At 51.0% G+C, this 21,374-nt stretch overlaps 1 protein-coding gene across 1 annotated transcript; it reads left to right on the plus strand.

Moving 5' to 3' along the window:
- Nucleotides 1-238: 238 nt before the first annotated feature.
- On the plus strand, nucleotides 239-20,787 carry MPHOSPH6 (M-phase phosphoprotein 6; the record flags this gene model as incomplete). Its single annotated transcript, XM_077451222.1, is given in 2 exon segments — nucleotides 239-410; nucleotides 20,675-20,787. Coding segments are annotated over 2 exon segments (161 nt in total), but the record flags the coding sequence as incomplete, so codon positions are not given.
- Nucleotides 20,788-21,374: the final 587 nt, after the last annotated feature.

Raw genomic sequence — 21,374 nt, forward strand, 5'->3', positions numbered from 1 at the left:
TAAGATGATATAATGGTATGCAACAGAGGTAATAGGGGGTGGAATGTTGCGGTGGAAGACTATAAAGGAGCTTTTTATTCAACAACAGAAGGAATAATACTGATCATCAGCCTGTTGCACTGTTGCTAGGAGACGATACCAGCCGCCTCTGTGCGGGTCACGTGGCGCATGCGCCTTTCTCGGCGATCCATGCGGCGGGCAGCGATTACTCAGCCTGCGTCGCCTGGCGTCCTTGACGTCTCTTCGCTGATTGGCGCAGCTGCCCGTAGCCGGTGTTTGTGTGGCACGTAGCGGGTCTCCTCCGTCGGTCTTTTTTTTTTTCTTTTTCCCCTCCCGGTGCTGTCACGTGTCAAGGTTCCGCCATGGCCGCCGAAGTCGGGAAGCTGTCCAAGAACCTGCTGCGGATGAAGGTGAGAGCTGGAGGAGGATTGTAGAGCACTGAGGAGGCGGGGGGTGTCAGTGAGGCTGCTTTAGTCACGTGGTCTGTAGAACTACAACTCCCAGCATTCCTCCCTGCACAGGAGCTGTTTTTAGGGCCCATTTGCAGCAGGCAGGGCCGCTGTAATTCGTGCCACGTGTTTAAGGCCTAAAAAATAAAAAAATTGTGTTTTGAGCAGGTGACCACCACGCAGGCGCGCCGGGGAGGTGACTGGGGCGCTAACGCGCGTTGTGACGAGGCGCACCGGTGTGACCAGGCTTCCTGTAGATGGGGCAGAGTTTTTTTTCTTCTGCGTGTTCCCGTGTGTGTTTTGCATTTAAGCGAAACGTGAACAAAAATACGTTCAGAGTTTTCAGAGCCGCGCCAAAACCAGACCGCAGGTGATTGCAGCGCTGTACGTTTTGGTGAACGCAAATGCATGGCGCTGCCTCGTGGGTGTAAAGTCGCAGTGCGTCTTTTTTTTTTTTTTTTTTTTTTTGCACGTTGTGGGAAAACGCACAAATTGCACGCATTCCCGCGGGATTCTGTACGTCGCCGTCGGGCGGGAATGCGTGCAAAATTGGGAGTTTTCCCACAACGTGCAAAGAGACCCAAGTGTCTTGGCTGGTGGAGGGGCTCATTTTTACACCAGGAAAGGGCCGCTCCTCTGAAAAGCGATCCGCAGGTCCCTTTTTCACAGGTGTGAGGAGGTGATCCGTCGCCTCGCAGAACTGCTTCACCTAGGAGGGGCGCTCCGCTTTTCTGCCCCAACTATCCCAACTTTAACTTTTCTGCACTTTTTTTTTTTATTATTTATTTATTGGGGGAGGGGAGCGAGCCACTCCTTTTTTTTTTTTTTATTTTTTTTTTTTATCTTTAACCACTTGCTTACTGGGCACTTAAACCCCCCTCAGTCCCAGACCAATTTTCAGCTTTCAGCGCTGATGCACTTTGAATGACAATTGCGCGGGCATACAACACTGTACCCAAATGACATTTTTATCATTTTTTCCCCACAAATAGAGCTTTCTTTTGGTGGTATTTAATTACAGCTCGGAGTTTTATTTTTTGCTAAACAAACAAAAAAAGATGCAAAATAAAAAAAAAATAAAAAATCATGTTTAATAGTTTGTTATAAAATTTTGCAAACAGGTAATTTTTCTCCTTCATTGAAGTGCGCTGATGAGGCAGCACTGGTGGGCACTGATAGGCTGCACTGATAGGCACAGTTAAGGCAGCACCGATGGGCACGGATGGGCGGCACTGCTGGGCACTAGTAGATGACACTGATGCGCACGGATATGTGGCACTGGGGTGCAGCACCTTTGTTTAGGCAGATTGTGGGCACTGACGGGGGGCACTTATTTTTTAATGATGTTTAGTGATGAGGGGGCAGGGGGGCACTGGCAGGGCTGGCCGTGATCGGGACTGATGTCCCGATCACGGCCGTCGGTGATCGGCTCTTTTTTATTTTTCTCCTCTCGCTGTCAGCGTGAGGAGGAATAATAGCCGATTACCGGCTCCGTTATATCACATGATCAGCTGTCATTGGCTGACAGCTGATCACGTGATAAGGGGTCGGGATCGACCACTTGCTCGGATCGGTGATCAGGCGAGTCTCGTAGACTCGCCGATCACAGGGCGCGCAGGCTGCTCGTGCACGGGACGACGTCAATAGACGTCGTCCCGGCAAAGGAGATCCGCGCTATAGCCGAATGACGGGTCTCAAGTGGTTAAGGAATGCTGAATACACAAATATGTCATACAAGCAACAAAAACAATCACCTGTAACTGTAATTAGGTATTTGTAGGAACGCCTGACGGCCAGGATGGGGCTCCTCAACCACCGCCACCCTCCCCCATCCCCCCCGCCGGTGAAGGCCAGGATGGGGCTACCCGTACGTCATTTCGGGCATGCTACAGTGGGCTCACGCCCTCTGCACAGCGAAGGGAGCCGATGCGTGGGTCCCACGGGCACGATGTCCGCCTGCCACCCACAATCGCTCCTCAGAGGGGATCTGCCAATGTGAACAAACCAGATCCCCGTTCTGACAGGGGAGTACATCATTTGTTCCTTGTGATTAGGAACAGCAATCTCTCTTTATCTTCCCAGTCAGTCACCTCCCAGGGACACACTTAACCCCTTGACCCCCCCCCCCAGTGTTAACCCCTTCCCTGCCAGTGTAATTTATACAGTGATCAGTGCATATTTTTAGCACTGATTGCTGAAATGTCATTGGTCCCAAAAAACTGTCAAGTGTCCGATTTGTCCGCCTTGCCTTTGGGAAATATAGGGCACTGAAGCTTGTTGCCGTTTCAGGGGCACACACAAATGTAAGGCTTGACGTGTTGGGTACCCATTTACTCTGTGCAACCTCCAACATTTATATTTTACCCAAAAATTGGGTAATTTATTGCATTTTAGTGCCCCTAAAATTAACTTTAATGTGTTTTTTTATTTTTAATTTTTTATTTTTACAGAAATTTAGTTTTTCCTAGACCTATATGGTAATATTGTGTGACATTAAAAATGGTAACGACCACTATTTTATTCTCCTAGAGCAGGGGAGTCAAACTCAATTTAATTGCGTGCCACATCAGCATTATGGTTGCCCTCAAAGGGCTGGTCAGAAGTGCGCCGGTGTTTACAGGGTTCAGGGGTGCGCCATATGGAGAGTGTGAGGTTCAGGGGTGTGCCATATAGAGTGCGGGCGTGTACAAGGTTCAGGGGTGCACCGTGTGCAGGCCTCAGGGTTGCGGGCATGTACATGGTTTGGGGGTGCGCAATGTAGAGTGTGGGGATCGGGTGCTGGCGTGTGTGCGCATAGGGTGTGCTCAGTGTGGAGAGTGTGTGGTTTGGGGGTGCATTGTGTGGAGGGTGCGAGATCCAGGGGTGCGCCGTGTGGAGAGTCTTCAGGGGTGTGGGCATGTACAGGGTGCAGGCCTCAGGGGTGTGTATAAGGTTCAGGCCTTGAGGTTGCGGGCATGTACAGGTGTTCGGGGGGGGGGGGGCGCCATGTAGAGTGCGGGGATCGGGTGCGGTCGTCTGCACGGTTCAGGGGTGCGCAGCGTGGAGAATGCGGGGTTTAGGGGTGTGTCGTGTGGAGGCCTTAGGGGTGTGCTGTATGGAGGACTCGAAGTGCAGGGTTCAGATGTGCGCCATGTGCAGGCCTCAGGTTTGGACATGTACAGGGTTCAGGTGCGTGCTGTGTAGAGAGTGCAGGGTTCAGGGGTGCGGACGTGTACAGGGTGTGAGACTTAGGGGTTTGGGCGTGTACAGAGTGCAGGGTTCAGGTGTGCGCCGTGTGCAGGCCTCAGGTTTGGACATGTAAAGGGTTCAGGTGTGCGCCGTGTAGAGAGTAAAGGGTTCAGGTGTGCGCCGTGTAGAGAGTAAAGGGTTCAGGTGTGCGCCGTGTAGAGAGTGCAGGGTTCAGGTGTGCGGACGTGTAGAGAGTGCAGGGTTCAGGTGTGCGGACGTGTAGAGAGTGCAGGGTTCAGGTGTGCGGACGTGTAGAGAGTGCAGGGTTCAGGTGTGCGGACGTGTAGAGAGTGCAGGGTTCAGGTGTGCGGACGTGTAGAGAGTGCAGGGTTCAGGTGTGCGGACGTGTAGAGAGTGCAGGGTTCAGGTGTGCGGACGTGTGCAGGGTTCAGGTTTGCACCGTGTGGAGAGTGCAGGGTTCAGGTGTGCGGACGTGTAGAGAGTGCAGGGTTCAGGTGTGCGGACGTGTAGAGAGTGCAGGGTTCAGGTGTGCGGACGTGTGCAGGGTTCAGGTTTGCACCGTGTGGAGAGTGTGGGGCGCGGACGTGTACAGGGTGCGAGACTCAGGAGTGCGGACGTGTACAGGGTGCGGGACTTGACTCTCACAGGCTGTTCACATCTCACCTCCCCCTGGGGGCGAGGGCCACATGAAATGGTGTGACGGGCTGGACTCGGCCTGCGGCCCGTGTGCTCTGGGGGGTGTCTGCTTTTAGAAAACATATCCTCTTATGAGGATTTCATGCCATTTTTTTTTTTTTTTTTTTTTAACGTCTGCAAAAAATGGCTTTGGCAGCCAAAGGGTTAAAGGGCAGTGAAGGGTCCCCCCTGAGGCCCATCCTGCTACACATAATTTCTGTAATTGATTTCAGTGACAATCGGCATGAAGTCAATGACACGGCTGACCGAGGTGCGAGGTACTTGGGTGTCCTCCTTGGGCAATGTGCTGGAAATGATTGACTCGGGTGAGCCGTCCGATTGGGATCGGAGACACGAGGATGACCCGAGTGGTGATGATGAAGGTGGCGATTGATTTATTTCCTCCGCAATCTTCCTCCGGCTGAAGTTAAACATTTGATTTGTCTAAGTAGAGACATTATGATTTTTATAATTTTTTTTTTTTTTTTTGCTCCGTCCCGTTGTAATTTTTCTCTTTTGAACCTTTGTTTGGAAGAGGTGGTGTTTGTCACACGTCGGTGGTGAGAGGCTCTCCGCTGGGCCCGGCTACAAAGCAATCAAGATCAGGAACAGCGTCTGGTCGTCAAGTTTTCCTCTCTCTCTGACCCGCTTTATGTGGGCTGAGAACGCGCCGCGGCGCTCATTAGAGCAGAGAAGCACTTTCCTAACCCTTTGATAGAGTTCGGGGCTTTTCTTCCCTACGAGTGGGAGCTCGGCATTGAAATCCAATTATTACGGTTTAAAGTCAAGCCAATTTTCTGATGACAGGCCCCCCAATTACGATGCATTTTCACTTGAAGGCAGTACATGTTCCCGCACCAGATGGTGTTTGGGGAGAAGAAATAAAATAACTGAAGTGTCAGATATTTTGTCAGTTTTCTTTCTGGCTATAGTGCAATTAATGAAGTCTTTTTTTTTTTTTTTTTTCAAGTGTACCCGTCACCTGCACAATCAGGGCAGAAGCGGGATAAACGAGTAGGGCAGCGGGGGCATAATTGACTTTTCCATGCGGATTATAGAAATATGGTCGAAGTTTATTTTTTAACCACTTGCCGACCAGCGCACGGCGATGTACGTCGACAGAATGGCACGGGCAGGCAAATGGGCGTACATGTACGTCCCTTTAATTTTGCTGCCCTGCCATCGGGAGCGCGCCGACGTTGGCGCGCTCCCGCGCTGGTCGGGACCCCCGTGAGTCCGGTCGCGGGACCCGCAGACTCGATCACCGCGAGCATCCCCGCGATCGTCTCACGGAGCGGCCGAATGGAGAAGTGCCGTTGTAAACAGCATTTCCCCATTCTGCCTAGCAACTAGTGATGCTGATCTCTGCTCCATGTGATTGGAGCAGAGATCAGTGTTCACTAAATGAAAGCCCAACCCCCCCATAGTTAGTAACACACCCCTAGGAACACTTAACCCCTACACTGCCACCCACTGGTTAACCCCTTCACTGCCAGTGTCATTTACACAGGAATCCCTGCATTTGTATAGCACTGATTGCTGTATAAATGAAAATGGTCCCAAAAATGTGTCAAAAATGTCCAATGGGTCCCCCACAATGTCGCAGTCACAATAAAAATTGCTGATCGCCGCCATTACTAGTAAAAAAATAATAATAAAAAATTATTAATAAAAATGCTATAAAACTATCCCTATTTTGTAAACGCTATAACTTTTGCACAAACCAATCCATAATCGCTTATTGCGATTTTTTTTTTTTTTTTTTTTTTTTACCAAAAATATGTAGAAGAATACGTATCGGCCTAAACTGAGGGAAAAAAATGTTTTTTTATATATTTTTGGGGGATATTTATTATAACAAAAAGTAAAAAATAATGCGTTTTTTCAAAATTGTCGCTCTATTTTTGTTTATAGCGCAAAAAATAAAAACCGCAGGGGTGATCAAATACCACCAAAAGAAAGCTCTATTTGTGGGAAAAAAAGGACGTCAATTTTGTTTGGGAGCCACGTCGCACGACCACGCAATCGTCAGTTAAAGCGACGCAGTGCCGAATCGCAAAAAGTGGTCTGGTCTTTGACCAGCAAATTGGTCCGGTCTGAAAGTGGTTAAAGGAGCCATGGTGGGGGATAATGATTGTCTCCCCTGCAGATGGTGTAAGTTTTTTGCCCACTTACATAGAAATGAAGGGTCTATCATTTTTATCATAGGTGTATTTTTATGTGATAGAATATCAACCAGAAACAAAAAAGCACGATAAATGTTATTGAGTTGCAGTTCAAAATAAGTATTTGATCCTCCTACCGACCAATAATAATTCTGCCCCCTACAGACTGGCTACAGTAGGTGCTCATGTGGTACACAGATTAGTCCTGTCAATGTAAGAAGGTTCTCCTAACGACAACTCGTTATGTGTATAGAAGACACCTGTCCACAGAATCTCTTCCATCCAATCCTCACCATCATGGGGAAGACCAAAGAGCTGTTAGAGAACATCGGGGACAAGACTGTGTAGACCTGCACACGGCTGGAATGGGCTACAAGACCATCAGCAAGAAGCTTGGTGAGAAGACAACTGTTGGGGCGATTATATATAAATACAAAATAACCATCATTTGCCCTCGGTCTGGAGCTCCATGCAAGGCTTCTCCTCATGGGGTGAGGAGGATGATGAGAAAAGTGAGGGATCATCCCAGAACTACACGGGAGGAGCTTGTGAAGGATCTCAAGGCAGTTGGGACCACAGTCACCAAACCAACCATTGGTCACACAATACGCCGCCATTGGATTGAAATCCTGCAGCACCCGCAAGGTCCCCCTCCTCAGGAAGACACATGGACAGGTCCCCCTCCTCGGGAAGACACATGGACAGGTCCCCCTCCTCGGGAAGACGCATGGACAGGTCCCCCCTCCTCGGGAAGACGCATGGACAGGTCCCCCCTCCTCGGGAAGACGCATGGACAGGTCCCCCCTCCTCGGGAAGACGCATGGACAGGTCCCCCCTCCTCGGGAAGACGCATGGACAGGTCCCCCCTCCTCGGGAAGACGCATGGACAGGTCCCCCCTCCTCGGGAAGACGCATGGACAGGTCCCCCCTCCTCGGGAAGACGCATGGACAGGTCCCCCCTCCTCGGGAAGACGCATGGACAGGTCCCCCCTCCTCGGGAAGACGCATGGACAGGTCCCCCCTCCTCGGGAAGACGCATGGACAGGTCCCCCCTCCTCGGGAAGACGCATGGACAGGTCCCCCCTCCTCGGGAAGACGCATGGACAGGTCCCCCCTCCTCGGGAAGACGCATGGACAGGTCCCCCCTCCTCGGGAAGACGCATGGACAGGTCCCCCCTCCTCGGGAAGACGCATGGACAGGTCCCCCCTCCTCGGGAAGACGCATGGACAGGTCCCCCCTCCTCGGGATGACGCATGGACAGGTCCCCCCCTCCTCGGGAAGACGCATGGACAGGTCCCCCCCTCCTCGGGAAGACGCATGGACAGGTCCCCCCTCCTCGGGAAGACGCATGGACAGGTCCCCCCTCCTCGGGAAGACGCATGGACAGGTCCCCCCTCCTCGGGAAGACGCATGGACAGGTCCCCCCCTCCTCGGGAAGACGCATGGACAGGTCCCCCCCTCCTCGGGAAGACGCATGGACAGGTCCCCCCCTCCTCGGGAAGACGCATGGACAGGTCCCCCCTCCTCGGGAAGACGCATGGACAGGTCCCCCCTCCTCGGGAAGACGCATGGACAGGTCCCCCCTCCTCGGGAAGACGCATGGACAGGTCCCCCCTCCTCGGGAAGACGCATGGACAGGTCCCCCCTCCTCGGGAAGACGCATGGACAGGTCCCCCCTCCTCGGGAAGACGCATGGACAGGCCCGTCTGAAGTCTGCCAATGAACATATAAATGATTCAGAGAAGGATTGTGAGCACGTTCTGTGGTCAGATGAGACCAAAATTGAGCTCTTTGGCATTAACTCGAATCGCCGCGTTTGGAGGAAGACCTATGACCCTAAGAACACCATTCCTACAGTCACACACATGGAGGTGGAGACATGATGCTTTGGGGCTGTTTCCCATTATAAAGTTACAGGCCGACTTTGCCGTATTGAGGGTCCAATGGACGGGGCCATGTATTGTAAGATCTTGGATGAGAACCTTCTTCCCTCGGCCAGAACACTGAAGATGGGTCGTGGATGGGTCTTCCAGCATGACAATGACCCAAAACATACCGCCAAGGCAACAAAGGAGTGTCTCAAAAAGAAGCACTTTAAAGAGGAAGTAAACCCTGATGAGTTTACTTCCTTTTTGATTCCTTGCAAAGGTAAAGCATAATGGACTACTATGCATGCGCCGTAGACAGCGGTGCCTGTCTTTCGGCAAATATCTCCTAAACCGTGTAGGTTTAGGAGATATTTCTTGGACCTACAGGTAAGCCTTAATCTAGGCTTACCTGTAGGTCAAAGTTGGTTGTAAGGGTTTACAACCACCTTTAATGAGTGGAGTGGAGTGGCCTAGCCAGTCTTCAGACCTTAGTTCCATAGAAAATTTATGGAGGGAGCTGAAATTTTGAGTTGCCAAGAAACCTTAAGGATTTAGAGAAGATCTGTAAAGAAGAGTGGCCTAAAATCCCTCCTGAGATGTGTGCAAACCTCATCACCACCTACAAGAAACATCGGACCTCTGGGCTTCCCAACAACGGTTTCTCCACCAACTACCAAGTCATGTTTTTCTTGGGGATCAAATATTTATTTTACTCACTAAACTGCAACTCCGTTTTATAGCATTTTGTATTGGTGTTTTTTTTTTTTTTTTTTTTTTTTGTATTTTTGGTTGATATTCTGTCTCTATAATATAAAATACACCTATGATATAAATTATAGACCCTTCATTTCCTTGTAAGTGCGCAAACCTACACAATCTGCAGGGGATCAAATTGTTTTACCCCCACTGTATATTAGAGCTGCATGTTTCTGGCCAAAATTAGCATCACAATTTAGTTTTTTGCTTAAAATAAAGCTCACGATTCTCGTGGCATAACATCATCATTCACATTTATAAAAAAAAAAAATTGGGCTAACCTTTACCGTAAAGCTGCACAATTAATCGTCAAGAATCGTTATCGTGATCTTGACTAAAGTGTTTCACAATTCCTTCTATGCAAAGAATTCTCTCTGCTCTTCTGAAGCCCTCAAATGAAAGAGAAAAACCAGCCAGTCTGCCAAGAATCACAACATGCTTTATCAGCTGAACTCTCAAGTATAAACATTGTAACAATTTGCAATGGAATAGACTTTGTGTGTAAGTGAAAAAAGTTTAACCACTTCCCGACCAGCGCACGACGATGTACGTCGACAGAATGGCACGGGCAGGCATATTGGCGTACAGGTACGTCCAATATTCAATGCCGCCCTGCCATCGGGAGCGCGCCGCCGGCGGCGCACTCCCGCGCTGGTCGGGACCCCCGTGAGTCCGGTCGCGGGACCCGCGGACTCGATCGCCGCGGGCATCCCCGCGATCGTCTCACGGAGCGGCCGAATGGAGGAAATGCTGTGTAAACAACATTTCTCCATTCTGCCTAGCAACTAGTGACGCTGATCTCTGCTCCATGTGATTGGAGCAGAGATCAGTGTTCACTAAATGAAAGCCCAACCCCCCCACAGTTAGTAACACACCCCTAGGAACACTTAACCCCTACACTGCCAAAAAAAAAAAAAATTATAAAAAATTATTAATAAAAATGCTATAAAACTATCCCTATTTTGTAAATGCTATAACTTTTGCGCAAACCAATCAATCGCTAATTGCAATTTTTTTTACCAAAAATATGTAGAAGAATACGTATCGGCCTAAACTGAGGGAAAAAAATGTTTTTATGTATTTTTGGGGGATATTTATTATAACAAAAAGTAAAAAATAATGCGTTTTTTTTCAAAATTGTCGCTCTATTTTTGGTTATAGCGCAAAAAATAAAAACCGCAGGGGTGATCAAATACCACCAAAAGAAAGCTCTATTTGTGGGAAAAAAAGGACGCCAATTTTGTTTGGGAGCCACGTCGCACGACCGCGCAATTGTCAGTTAAAGCGACGCAGTGCCGAATCGCAAAAAGGGGTCTGGTCTTTGACCAGCAAATTGGTCCGGTCTGCAAGTGGTTAAAGTGGTGTTGCACATTCCTAAAAAATAAAAATAAAAAAAGTACAAAAAAAATGTGGTTTTATTTTTTTTTTAAGCTCACCTCTAAATGCCTGTTGCAGGGGGTCCCTCGTAGTCTGCCTCCTTCAGTGCCTGGGCTCTTGACATCACTTCCCCTCGGCGCAGGAAGGGCTCAGCTCTGCCCCCTCCCTCCTGTCAGTCACCTGGGACACGTGACAGGTCCCAAATGACTGCGTGGCCAATCACGTCGCTGCTCGCGAATGCGCAGTGGGTGCCCAGCTATGAAGCCACAGCCGGGTGCCCAAAGAATGCCGGCGCCGCTGAGCGGAGGGGGGAGACGAGCGGGGCTTCGTTCCCCTGCATCGCTGGACGCGCACTGCACTGTCTTTAATGGCCGGGCAATCTTCTGGGACCTGTGACGCGCCCCAGAAGATTGCAGGGGGGAGGGGAGAACTTCTGATCTGCGGCACCAGGAGAGGAAGTGAGAGCTGGGTACCTGTCAAAACCAGGTAACCCCACCCCAAACAAATGACATGCCAAATGTGGCATGTCAGGTGGTCACAAGTGCTTAAAGCGGTAGTTCCATTTTTGGGTGGAACTCCGCTTTAAGTGGTTAAACTCATTTACAGACTGAAGTTCATTCCTTTTGATCTAAAACACAAAAGGCTACAATGTTTTTAGTTGGCTCAGCAGCTGAGGAATATTGTGATACTAACAATCAGAAAAATTCTTTAAGATCGCAAGGGGGGGGGGGGGGAGAGAACAATTGTGACCTTGATTCTTAACAATTAATCGTGCAGCTCTATTGTAGATCTGTAAACACTGAACAGATTTGAGTTCCTCTTTAAACATTGATCTGAATAGAAGTTTATTTAGAAGTATATAAACCATGTGCGGATTCCCGCCTCTCGCATACTTCTTATCTGGGCTGCTTATGATCGATTCCTGAGATGAATGGGCACTTTACGAAGCATAAAGATAAGTGAGGTTTGGCCCTGATGCTGCGCCCGGTGTTTTATGTGAAGGCCGCGGTCAGGTCTCCCCGGGAGAGATGAATGGTGCAATCTGCAGCCGCAAGAAGCACAGGTACGGCTCTTCCCGGCCGCGCCATCACTCAGCATTATGTCCTGGAAGAGAGGGAGAAATAACTACACGAGGGCAGGGACGGAGCCCGCAAAACGCCGCGCTTCCTCAGTGACACCGGCTGATTGCGCTTTAAATAAAACATTTTTCCTGGCCAAACGATACTCGCTGTCATCCGCGGCTGCTGTAAAGGATCCGCAACGTTGCTGACATATCAATCTATGACATTGCAGGAGGCTTCATCTGTAAAGCTCCCGGCGGTATTGTCCACCTACTCATTCTGTCATTCACAAGTCAGGCCGTCACTCATTTCTGAGATTGTCGGTCCAAACGGCTTTCATATTCAATTCTGCTGTGTGCTGAATAAAAAAAAAAATCGCTCGCTGGCCTCCTCCCCTCCGCACTGTTATGGAGCATTTGTCTGAGAAGTCCTCTCAGAAATTGTTGGAGGTAAAATTAGGACGTTCATCTCGGCGGTGGCGCAGCAGTGACAACTGGACAAATGTCTTAACCTTCAAGCGCTTTTTTGGCTGAGGATGGTCAAAGCTAGATGGAAGGGCGAGAAGGCTACTAGTAGGTATGAAGTCTAGGCCACGTATGTCAATCCAGGCCCGCGGCCCGAATATGGCTCACCAGGCCTTGGCATGTGGCCCTCCCATCCATTTTTGAAGGAGGGTTGTGACAGAACTCCATTCTACCAACTCCATTCTACCAACTCCATTCCTACCAACTCCATTCCTACCAACTCCATTCCTACCAACTCCATTCCTACCAACTCCATTCCTACCAACTCCATTCCTACCAACTCCATTCCTACCAACTCCATTCCTACCAACTCCATTCCTACCAACTCCATTCCTACCAACTCCATTCCTACCAACTCCATTCCTACCAACTCCATTCCTACCAACTCCATTCCTACCAACTCCATTCCTACCAACTCCATTCCTACCAACTCCATTCCTACCAACTCCATTCCTACCAACTCCAGCTCCCGCTCCCGAACTCCAGCTCCCGATCTCCACTGTCACTTGTAAATACAGAAGCTTTCTGTGTTTAGAAGATAGCTTTGCTTTCAGCAGCTTCCGGATATAACAGATCTTTCACAGCAGGAACATCTCTCCAGAATGTGAGAACGAGTCGAGAGCCATCTACACAGTGAGATGTAGGAAAGAGTAGAGATCAAGGAAGCCGGAGGGGGAAGATTAGTTTTGTATACTGTGCAAAAGCACACTCTTAAACCCTGTACTCGGTGCACTCCTGAGCTCTGCATTCTGTACACGATGCACCCCTTAAAGAGGAAGTAAACCCTGATGGGTTTACTTCCTCTTTGATTCCCTGCAAAGGTAAAGCATAATGGACTACTATGCATCGCATTGCATCGTAGTCCATTATGTGTCACTTACCTGACACAGGAGCCAGAGAAGTCACCGCTGTCCCCTGTAGTCCGGAGCATCCATCTTCTCGTGGGTCTCGCTGCTCCGTGGCTGTCATTCGGCGAAGCCGCGATGACGTCACTCCCGTGCATGCGCACGGGAGCCGCCACTTGCGCCATATCACCTTTGACAGCGGCGCGCTCAGTGCACCTGCGCGCCGTAGATAGCGGTGCCTGTCTTTCGGCAAATATCTCATAAACCGTGTAGGTTTAGGAGATATTTCTTGGACCTACAGGTAAGCCTTAATCTAGGCTTACCTGTAGGTCAAAGTTGGTTGTAAGGGTTTACAACCACTTTAACTCTGCACCCAGTACGTAGCGCAACCCCCGAACTTTACACCCGGTATGTAGTGTACCCTGTACACAATGCAACCCTAAACCCTGCACTCTGTACACAATTGGTAATACACTATGCCGCAAAGGACTGAAAGCCTGCAGAGTCCCCCTGCTCAAGAAAGCACATGTACAGACCCGTCTGAAGTTTGCTAGTGAACCTCTGAATGATTCAGAGGAGAGCTGGGTGAGAGTGTTTTGGTCAGATGAGACCAATATCGAGCTCTTTGGCCTCAACTCACCATGTTTAGAGGAGGAGGAAAGCTGCCCATGACCCCCAAGAACACCATCCCCTATGTCATACATGGAGGTGGAAACATTATGCTTTGGGGGTGTTTTTCTGCTAAGGGGACCAGAGAAGCTCACTGCATCAAAGGGACGGGCGGCCATGTACCGTCAAATCTTGGGTGAGAACCTCCTTCCCTCAGCCAGGGCATTGAAAATGGGTCATGGATGGGTATTCCAGCATGACAATGACCCAAAACATACTACCAAGGCAACAAAGGAGTGGCTCAAGAAGTACATTTTAAAGGGTTGTAAATCTTTGTGGTTTTTCACCTTAACCACTTGCTTACTGGGCACTTAAACCCCCCTCATGCCCAGACCAATTTTCAGCTTTCAGCGCTGATGCACTTTGAATGACAATTGCGCGGGCATACAACACTGTACCCAAATGAAATTTTTATCATTTTTTTCCCACAAATAGAGCTTTCTTTTGGTGGTATTTAATTACAGCTCGGAGTTTTATTTTTTGCTAAACAAACAAAAAAAGATGCAAAAAAATAAAAAAAATAAAATCATGTTTAATAGTTTGTTATAAAATTTTGCAAACGGGTCATTTTTCTCCTTCATTGAAGTGCGCTGATTAGACGGCACTGATGGGCTGCACTGGTGGGCACTGATGGGCTGCACTGGTGGGCACTGGTGGGCACTGATGGGCTGCACTGGTGGGCACTGATGGGCTGCACTGGTGGGCACTGATGGGCTGCACTGGTGGGCACTGATGGGCTGCACTGGTGGGCACTGATGGGCTGCACTGATGGGCTGCACTGGTGGGCACTGATGGGCTGCACTGATGGGCTGCACTGGTGGGCACTGATGGGCTGCACTGGTGGGCACTGATGGGCTGCACTGGTGGGCACTGATGGGCTGCACTGGTGGGCACTGATGGGCTGCACTGGTGGGCACTGATGGGCTGCACTGGTGGGCACTGATGGGCTGCACTGGTGGGCACTGATGGGCGGCACTGATGGGCGGCACTGGTGGGCACTGATGGGCGGCACTGGTGGGCACTGATGGGCGGCACTGGTGGGCACTGATGGGCGGCACTGATGGGCGGCACTGGTGGGCACTGATGGGCGGCACTGGTGGGCACTGATGGGCGGCACTGGTGGGCACTGATGGGCGGCACTGGTGGGCACTGATGGGCGGCACTGGTGGGCACTGATGGGCGGCACTGGTGGGCACTGATGGGCGGCACTGGTGGGCACTGATGGGCGGCACTGGTGGGCACTGATGGGCGGCACTGGTGGGCACTGATGGGCGGCACTGGTGGGCACTGATGGGCGGCACTGGTGGGCACTGATAGGCATAGTTAAGGCGGCACTAATAGGCACAGATAAGGCGGCACCGATGGGCACTGATAGGTACCACTGATAGATGGGACTGATGGGCACTGATGGGCGGCACTGCTGGGCACGGATAAGTGGCACTGGGGTGCAGCACCTTTGAGGCAGATTGTGGGCACTGTGGGTGGCACTGTGGGCACTGCTGGGTGGCACTGTGGGCACTGCTGGGTGGCACTGACATTTTATTATTGTGGCACTTGGAGGGGGCAGGTGGGCACTGGCAGGGGGCAGGTGGGCACAAGCAGGCCTGGCCGTGATCGGGACTGATGTCCCGATCACGGCCGCCCGTGATCGGCTTTTTTTTTTTTTTTCTCCTCGCGCTGTCAGCGCGAGGAGAAATAATAGCCGATTACCGGCTCCGTTATATCACATGATCAGCTGTCATTGGCTGACAGCTGATCACGTGATAAGGGGTCGGGATCGACCCCTTGCACGGATCGGTGATCAGGCGAGTCTCACGGACTCGCCGATCACAGAGCGCGCCGCGCGCGCCCCTCAGGGGGGCGCGCAGGCCGCTCGTGCACGGGACGACGTCAATAGACGTAGTCCCGGCAAAGGAGATCCGCGCTGTAGCCGTCATTTGGCTATAGCGCGGATCTCAAGTGGTTAAAGTGGTTGTACACCCTACCTATGCCTTGGCTGGCAGCTCTCGTGCGCATGGGACTCCGGCCAGTCACAGAGCCGGAGTTCACGGCCCCGGATGGAAGAGGGGTGAAGATGGACGCTTGCTGCTAGTGGGGACAGCGGTGACATCGCAGGTTTTGGTTTCAGGTAAGTGACACACAATGGGCTACTAGGCGATGCATACAGTAGTAGCTCATTATGCTTTACTTTTGCAGGGAAATAAAGAGGAAGTAAAACCCACCAGGGTGTACTTCCTCTAATGCATTCTATGCATTAAGGTGAAAAACCTGTCGCGGTGCAGCCAGTTTTACTTGCCTGAACGCTGTCATTCTTTGGCCGAGACTGAGCATACCAGCAAGAGTGTCTCGTGTCCTGATTGGATAAATTGATAGCAGTGCAGCCATTGGCTCCCATTGCTGTCAATCAAATCCCATGATGGAGCCAGGGCTGAGTCCTGCATTCTGTGTGAATGGACACAGATGCTGAACTCGGGCGTGAGCCCGCACGAGTGTCCACCAAGGAGAGCACTTCTCTGACATGGACACTCAATGCGGAGAGGAGCCAGGAGCAAGTGGGGGGGGGACCCCAGAAGAGGAGGATCAGGCCACTCTGTGCAAAACAAACTGCACAGAGGAGGTAAGTATAACGTGTTTGTTATTTAAAAAAAAAAAAAACTAAGCCTTACAATCCCTTTTTAAGGTCATGGAGTGGCCTAGCCAGTCTCCAGACCTTAATCCCATAGAAAATATGTGGAGGGAGCTGAAGGTTCAAGTTGCAAAGAGCTGAACAAGAAACCTTAAGGATTTAGAGAAGATCTGTAAAGAAGAGTGGACCAAAATCCCTCCTGAGACGTGTGCAAACCTGGGGTGCACCGAAATTTTGTCCGCCAAAGCATTTTGGCAGAAAATTGCCATTTCAGCAATTTGCCGAAAGAAAAAAGTCCGAAAATGGGGTGGGGTCTGGGCTCCACCCCCCCCCCCCCCCCCCCCGTGCTGCCTATCAGGGGGTCTTCCTATATCGTAAATGAGGAGAGCCACCGCCTGTTTGATTACAGCGCCGGGAATTTCACAGCTTTCATTTCAAGCGCTGTGTTTTGCCGATGCGTGCCGTCGCCTACAGCCCCTCCCCCTTGTCTGGGGAACTTTGATAGACAGATCACCTGTCCCGGGATTGGACAGGTGATCTGTCTAGCAAAGTGCCCGGACAAGGGGGAGGGGCTGTATGTGACGGCACGCGGCGGGGAACACACAGCTATTGAAAATGAAAGCTGTGAAGTTTCCGGCGCTGTAATCAAACAGGCGGCGGTGGCGGCTCTCCTCTCCCTTCACAGGCTGCAATGGGGAAACTGGCTGGCTGCACTACTGGAGACGTTGGCTGTATCTGACGGGCACTGGTGAGGCTGCATTGATCTCTTGTATCATGTCCGCAGTCTCTGACTCTCTGACCATGTCCGCAGTCTCTGACCATCTCCTGTATGAAAATTTTTAAAAAGTCACTTTCGGTATCGGTTTTGGTTTTCGGCCTAGTGTATCTTTCAGTTTCGGCACCAAAAAACCCATTCGGTGCACCCCTACTACTGAGTCATGCTTTGTCTTGGAGATCAAATACTTATTTTACTCCCTGAACTGCAACTCAATTCATAACATTTGTATCATGTGATTTTTCTGGATTTTTGGTTGATATTCTGTCTCTATCATATAAAATACACCTAAGATAAAAATGATAGACCCTTCATTTCTATGTAAGTGAGAAAAACTGAAACAATCTGCAGGGGCTCAAATCATTATTTTCCCCATTGTAGATATCATTTGTGTACAGCGTTGCATGACTGAGCAATTACCAGTTAAAGTAGCGCAGTGCTGAATAGCAAAAAAATGCCCTAGTCATGAAGGGGGGTAAATCCACCTCGGTGGTTAACATATTAAACAATAGTGGAAGGGTGAATCCGTGGCTCCTGGCGGCTCAGTCCCCCCCCCCCCCTTCTGACTTCTCGATAGAAGGCCGCAGCCAGCGCTATGATCTCTCCGCCGCAGCGAGTGGATTATTCCGTAGCACTCGCTTCCTGCAATGCGGGGAGTTTGCACACTTCTCTACAATCCCATTAAAAACAACGGGGAGCTGCGTTGTGATGTAAGTGCTTGTCACGTAGCGGGATGGATAATACCGGAGTGCAGCAATGAGAGGCGGCAGCTGCTGACCCGTATTACATCTCCTTCAAGCCAAACACTTCATCCTCCACTCATGCACTAAAAGGGGGGCTAGGTAGGTCTAATGGAAAGCTAATAAGCGTGGGGGGGGGGGGGGGGGCGCACCCTCTTATTCCGCCTTTTACCAGAATGTAGTAAGTGGGCAGAAAAATTCAGTGCATTGACTCTCTCTGCGCTTCGGAATAAATAACTCCGCTTAATTCAGCCATCAAGTAACACTTCTGTGACCATTTGGTTAAATAATTCTTCCCCTGCTGTTGTGAGACGACATAATGGTAAGAGAGGGCGCTCGCAAAACACGCCAGGTTCCACGCTAATGGAGGGAAAATGTCAACAGTGATTTATGGAACCTGGAGCGATTTTTTTAGGTTTGCTATATGTGATGGAGTGCAATACTTATACATGGATAATCTACTGAAGGGCAACAGGTTTTAAGGCATATGAGCTTTGTAAAATGAAAATAGCATAGTGGCCTGCTAAGAGCAATGGTCAGGTGGAGTTTATGTGCTGTTGTCACATAAGTAGGGTCTACTCACCACTGGGGGGTTCTGTTGTCACATAAGTAGGGTGCACTTCACCACTGAGGGTGCTGTTGACACAATAGTAGGGTTGACTTGCCACTGGGGGGTGCTGTTGACACAATAGTAGGGTTTACTCACCACTGGGAGGGGCTGTTGTCAAATAGGGTGCACTTCACCACTGAGGGTGCTGTTGACAAAATAGTAGGGTCTACTTGTCACTGGGGGTGCTGTTGCCTACAATAGTAGGGTCTACTCACCACTGGGGGTGCTGTTGACAAAATAGTAGGGTCTACTGACCACTGGGGGTGCTGTTGTCACAATAGTAGGGTCTACTCATCACTGGAGGTGCTGTTGTCAAATAAGTAGGGTGCACTTCACCACGGGGGGGGTGCACTGCTATGACAAATAATTTCACCATTGGTGGTGGTATAGGATATACCATAGGTATCAGTTCTTTCACCATTGGGGGGGTGTTTTTATCCCTTTATAAACACAAGCGGCATTGTGCCTATTAATGATTATGGTCTGGGTTGTCATCAGGCCACTGTCATCAGGTGTACAGAGCCAAATGAAGCATCTCTGTACCTTGTGATCGCTGTGATGACCAATTACAGTGATCACAAATGTAAACACTAATGTTTACATCTGAGAGCCCTCCCCCTTCCTCTCACAACAGAGGAAATTGGGGGGGGGGGGGGGGTGATGATGACTGAAAAGGTTGTCATCGGCAGGTTCATGGAGGGGGTGTTCACGGGGTCATTTTTAACCACTTGCCAACCAGCGAAGTGCCGCTATGCTGCTGGACTTCCACTGCAGGCATTACCCGGGTACCGTTTTTCAGAGCAGTCAGCTCCCTTGTAAAAGCAATCCATAGAGGCTAACTAGCCAATGGATTGCTTTTACAAACAGTCCCAAGACCCCCTCCCCTACCTTCCATGGCTTGCTCGGGAAGGGGAGGGGGGCTGAGAGATCTCCGTGACACACCCCTGACCCCTGGCTGAGAGATCTCTTTGTGGGGGGGGGGGGGGGACACAACTCTGACCCCTGGCTGAGAGAGCTCTTTGCGGGGGGGGGGGGGGACACACCTCTGACCCCTGGCTGAGAGATCTCCTTGCCGGGGGGGGGGGGAACACACCTCTGACCCCTGGCTGAGAGATCTCCTTGCCGGGGGGGGAACACACCTCTGACCCCTGGCTGAGAGATCTCCTTGCCGGGGGGGGGGGGGGGAACACACCTCTGACCCCTGGCTGAGAGATCTCCTTGCCGGGGGGGGGGGACACACCTCTGACCCCTGGCTGAGAGATCTCCTTGCCGGGGGGGGGGGGACACACCTCTGACCCCTGGCTGAGAGATCTCCTTGCCGGGGGGGGGGGGGACACACCTCTGACCCCTGGCTGAGAGATCTCCTTCCCGGGGGGGGAGGGGGGGGAACACACCTCTGACCCCTGGCTGAGAGATCTCTTTGCGGGGGGGGGACACACACCTCTGACCCCTGGCTGAGAGATCTCTTTGCGGGGGGGGGACACACACCTCTGACCCCTGGCTGAGAGATCTCTTTGCGGGGGGGGGACACACACCTCTGACCCCTGGCTGAGAGATCTCTTTGCGGGGGGGGGACACACACCTCTGACCCCTGGCTGAGAGATCTCTTTGCGGGGGGGGGACACACACCTCTGACCCCTGGCTGAGAGATCTCTTTGTGGGGGGGGGGTGGACACCTCTGACCCCTGGCTGAGAGATCTCTTTGTGGGGGGGGGGTGGACACCTCTGACCCCTGGCTGAGAGATCTCTTTGTGGGGGGGGGGGGGGGTGGACACCTCTGACCCTGGAAGGGATACACCTCTGACTCCTGGCTCAGAGATCTCCTTGTGGGGGGGTCACACCTCTGCCCCCTGGCTGGGAGTAGTTCATGTACAACTGTTTGCGCCTTCGGGGGGTGATTTTAATAGAGATCCACCAATAAATGTCACATATGTCTGTCAAATCGCCCCGAAGTCAGAATTAGATTTAGTAGAATTAATTTGGCAGGGTAGTTGTCAATCAAACTATCACTATATATATATATATATATATATATATATATGTGGTGTTTTTTTGTTTTAAACCTTACACCGTGATGTTTTTGTTGTATGAAGATGGCCGCTTTCTTTCACAGCGGATCTAAAAGAAAACAAGTTGAAGTTTCCCTGTAAATTTGTGTAATGAAGAAGTTTAACTTTATTCCACACTTAGATTTCATCGCTGATTTGCTTTATGCCGATTTCCAGCGTCTCGGCATCGGAGAATTCTCTGTATTTTTCATAATTCTGCTTTTTTAGTTCTGCATTAACTGTGTGCTCTGAGGGAATACATTAACTCCCGCACATCTCTCTCCCCCTCGCTGTAGTTTATGCAGAGGAGCCTTGACCCAGAAACCAGGAGGCAGCTGGAGAAGGAAGAGAAGAAGATCATCAGCGATGAGCATTGGTTCCTGGACCTGCCCGAGCTCAAGGAGAAGGAGTAAGTTTTAAAGGAGCGCGTCCCTATTTTATATCTGCCTTGTATTACTGGGACAAAGTTTATTAGAGGGTGCAGGGTTCTATCCCCCGACATCTCTCATCTCTAGGAGGTTTGGATGCAAATTTAAGAGACACGGCTCCTACTGGCTAGACCCTTACACCAGCGTACACGCAGCTCCATCTAGTGGCCGCACTCCAGCGTACATGCAGCTCCATCTAGTGGCCGCACTCCAGCGTACACGCAGCTCCATCTAGTGGCCGCACTCCAGCGTACATGCAGCTCCATCTAGTGGCCGCACTCCAGCGTACACGCAGCTCCATCTAGTGGCCGCACTCCAGCGTACATGCAGCTCCATCTAGTGGCCACGCCCCGGCATACACGCAGCTCCATCTAGTGGCCACGCCCCGGCGTCCGCGCAGCTCCGTCTGGGTGGCCGCGCCCCGGCGTCCGCGCAGCTCCGTCTGGGTGGCCGCGCCCCGGCGTCCGTGCAGCTCCGTCTGGGTGGCCGCGCCCCGGCGTCCGCGCAGCTCCGTCTGGGTGGCCGCGCCCCGGTGTTCTGCCATATAGGATCCGGCCATCGGATACTG

The sequence above is a fragment of the Lithobates pipiens genome, unplaced genomic scaffold, assembly GCF_037356315.1.
Source record: "Lithobates pipiens isolate NorthernLeopardFrog02 unplaced genomic scaffold, aLitPip1_a1.2 Scaffold_10, whole genome shotgun sequence".
NCBI lineage: Eukaryota > Metazoa > Chordata > Amphibia > Anura > Ranidae > Lithobates > Lithobates pipiens.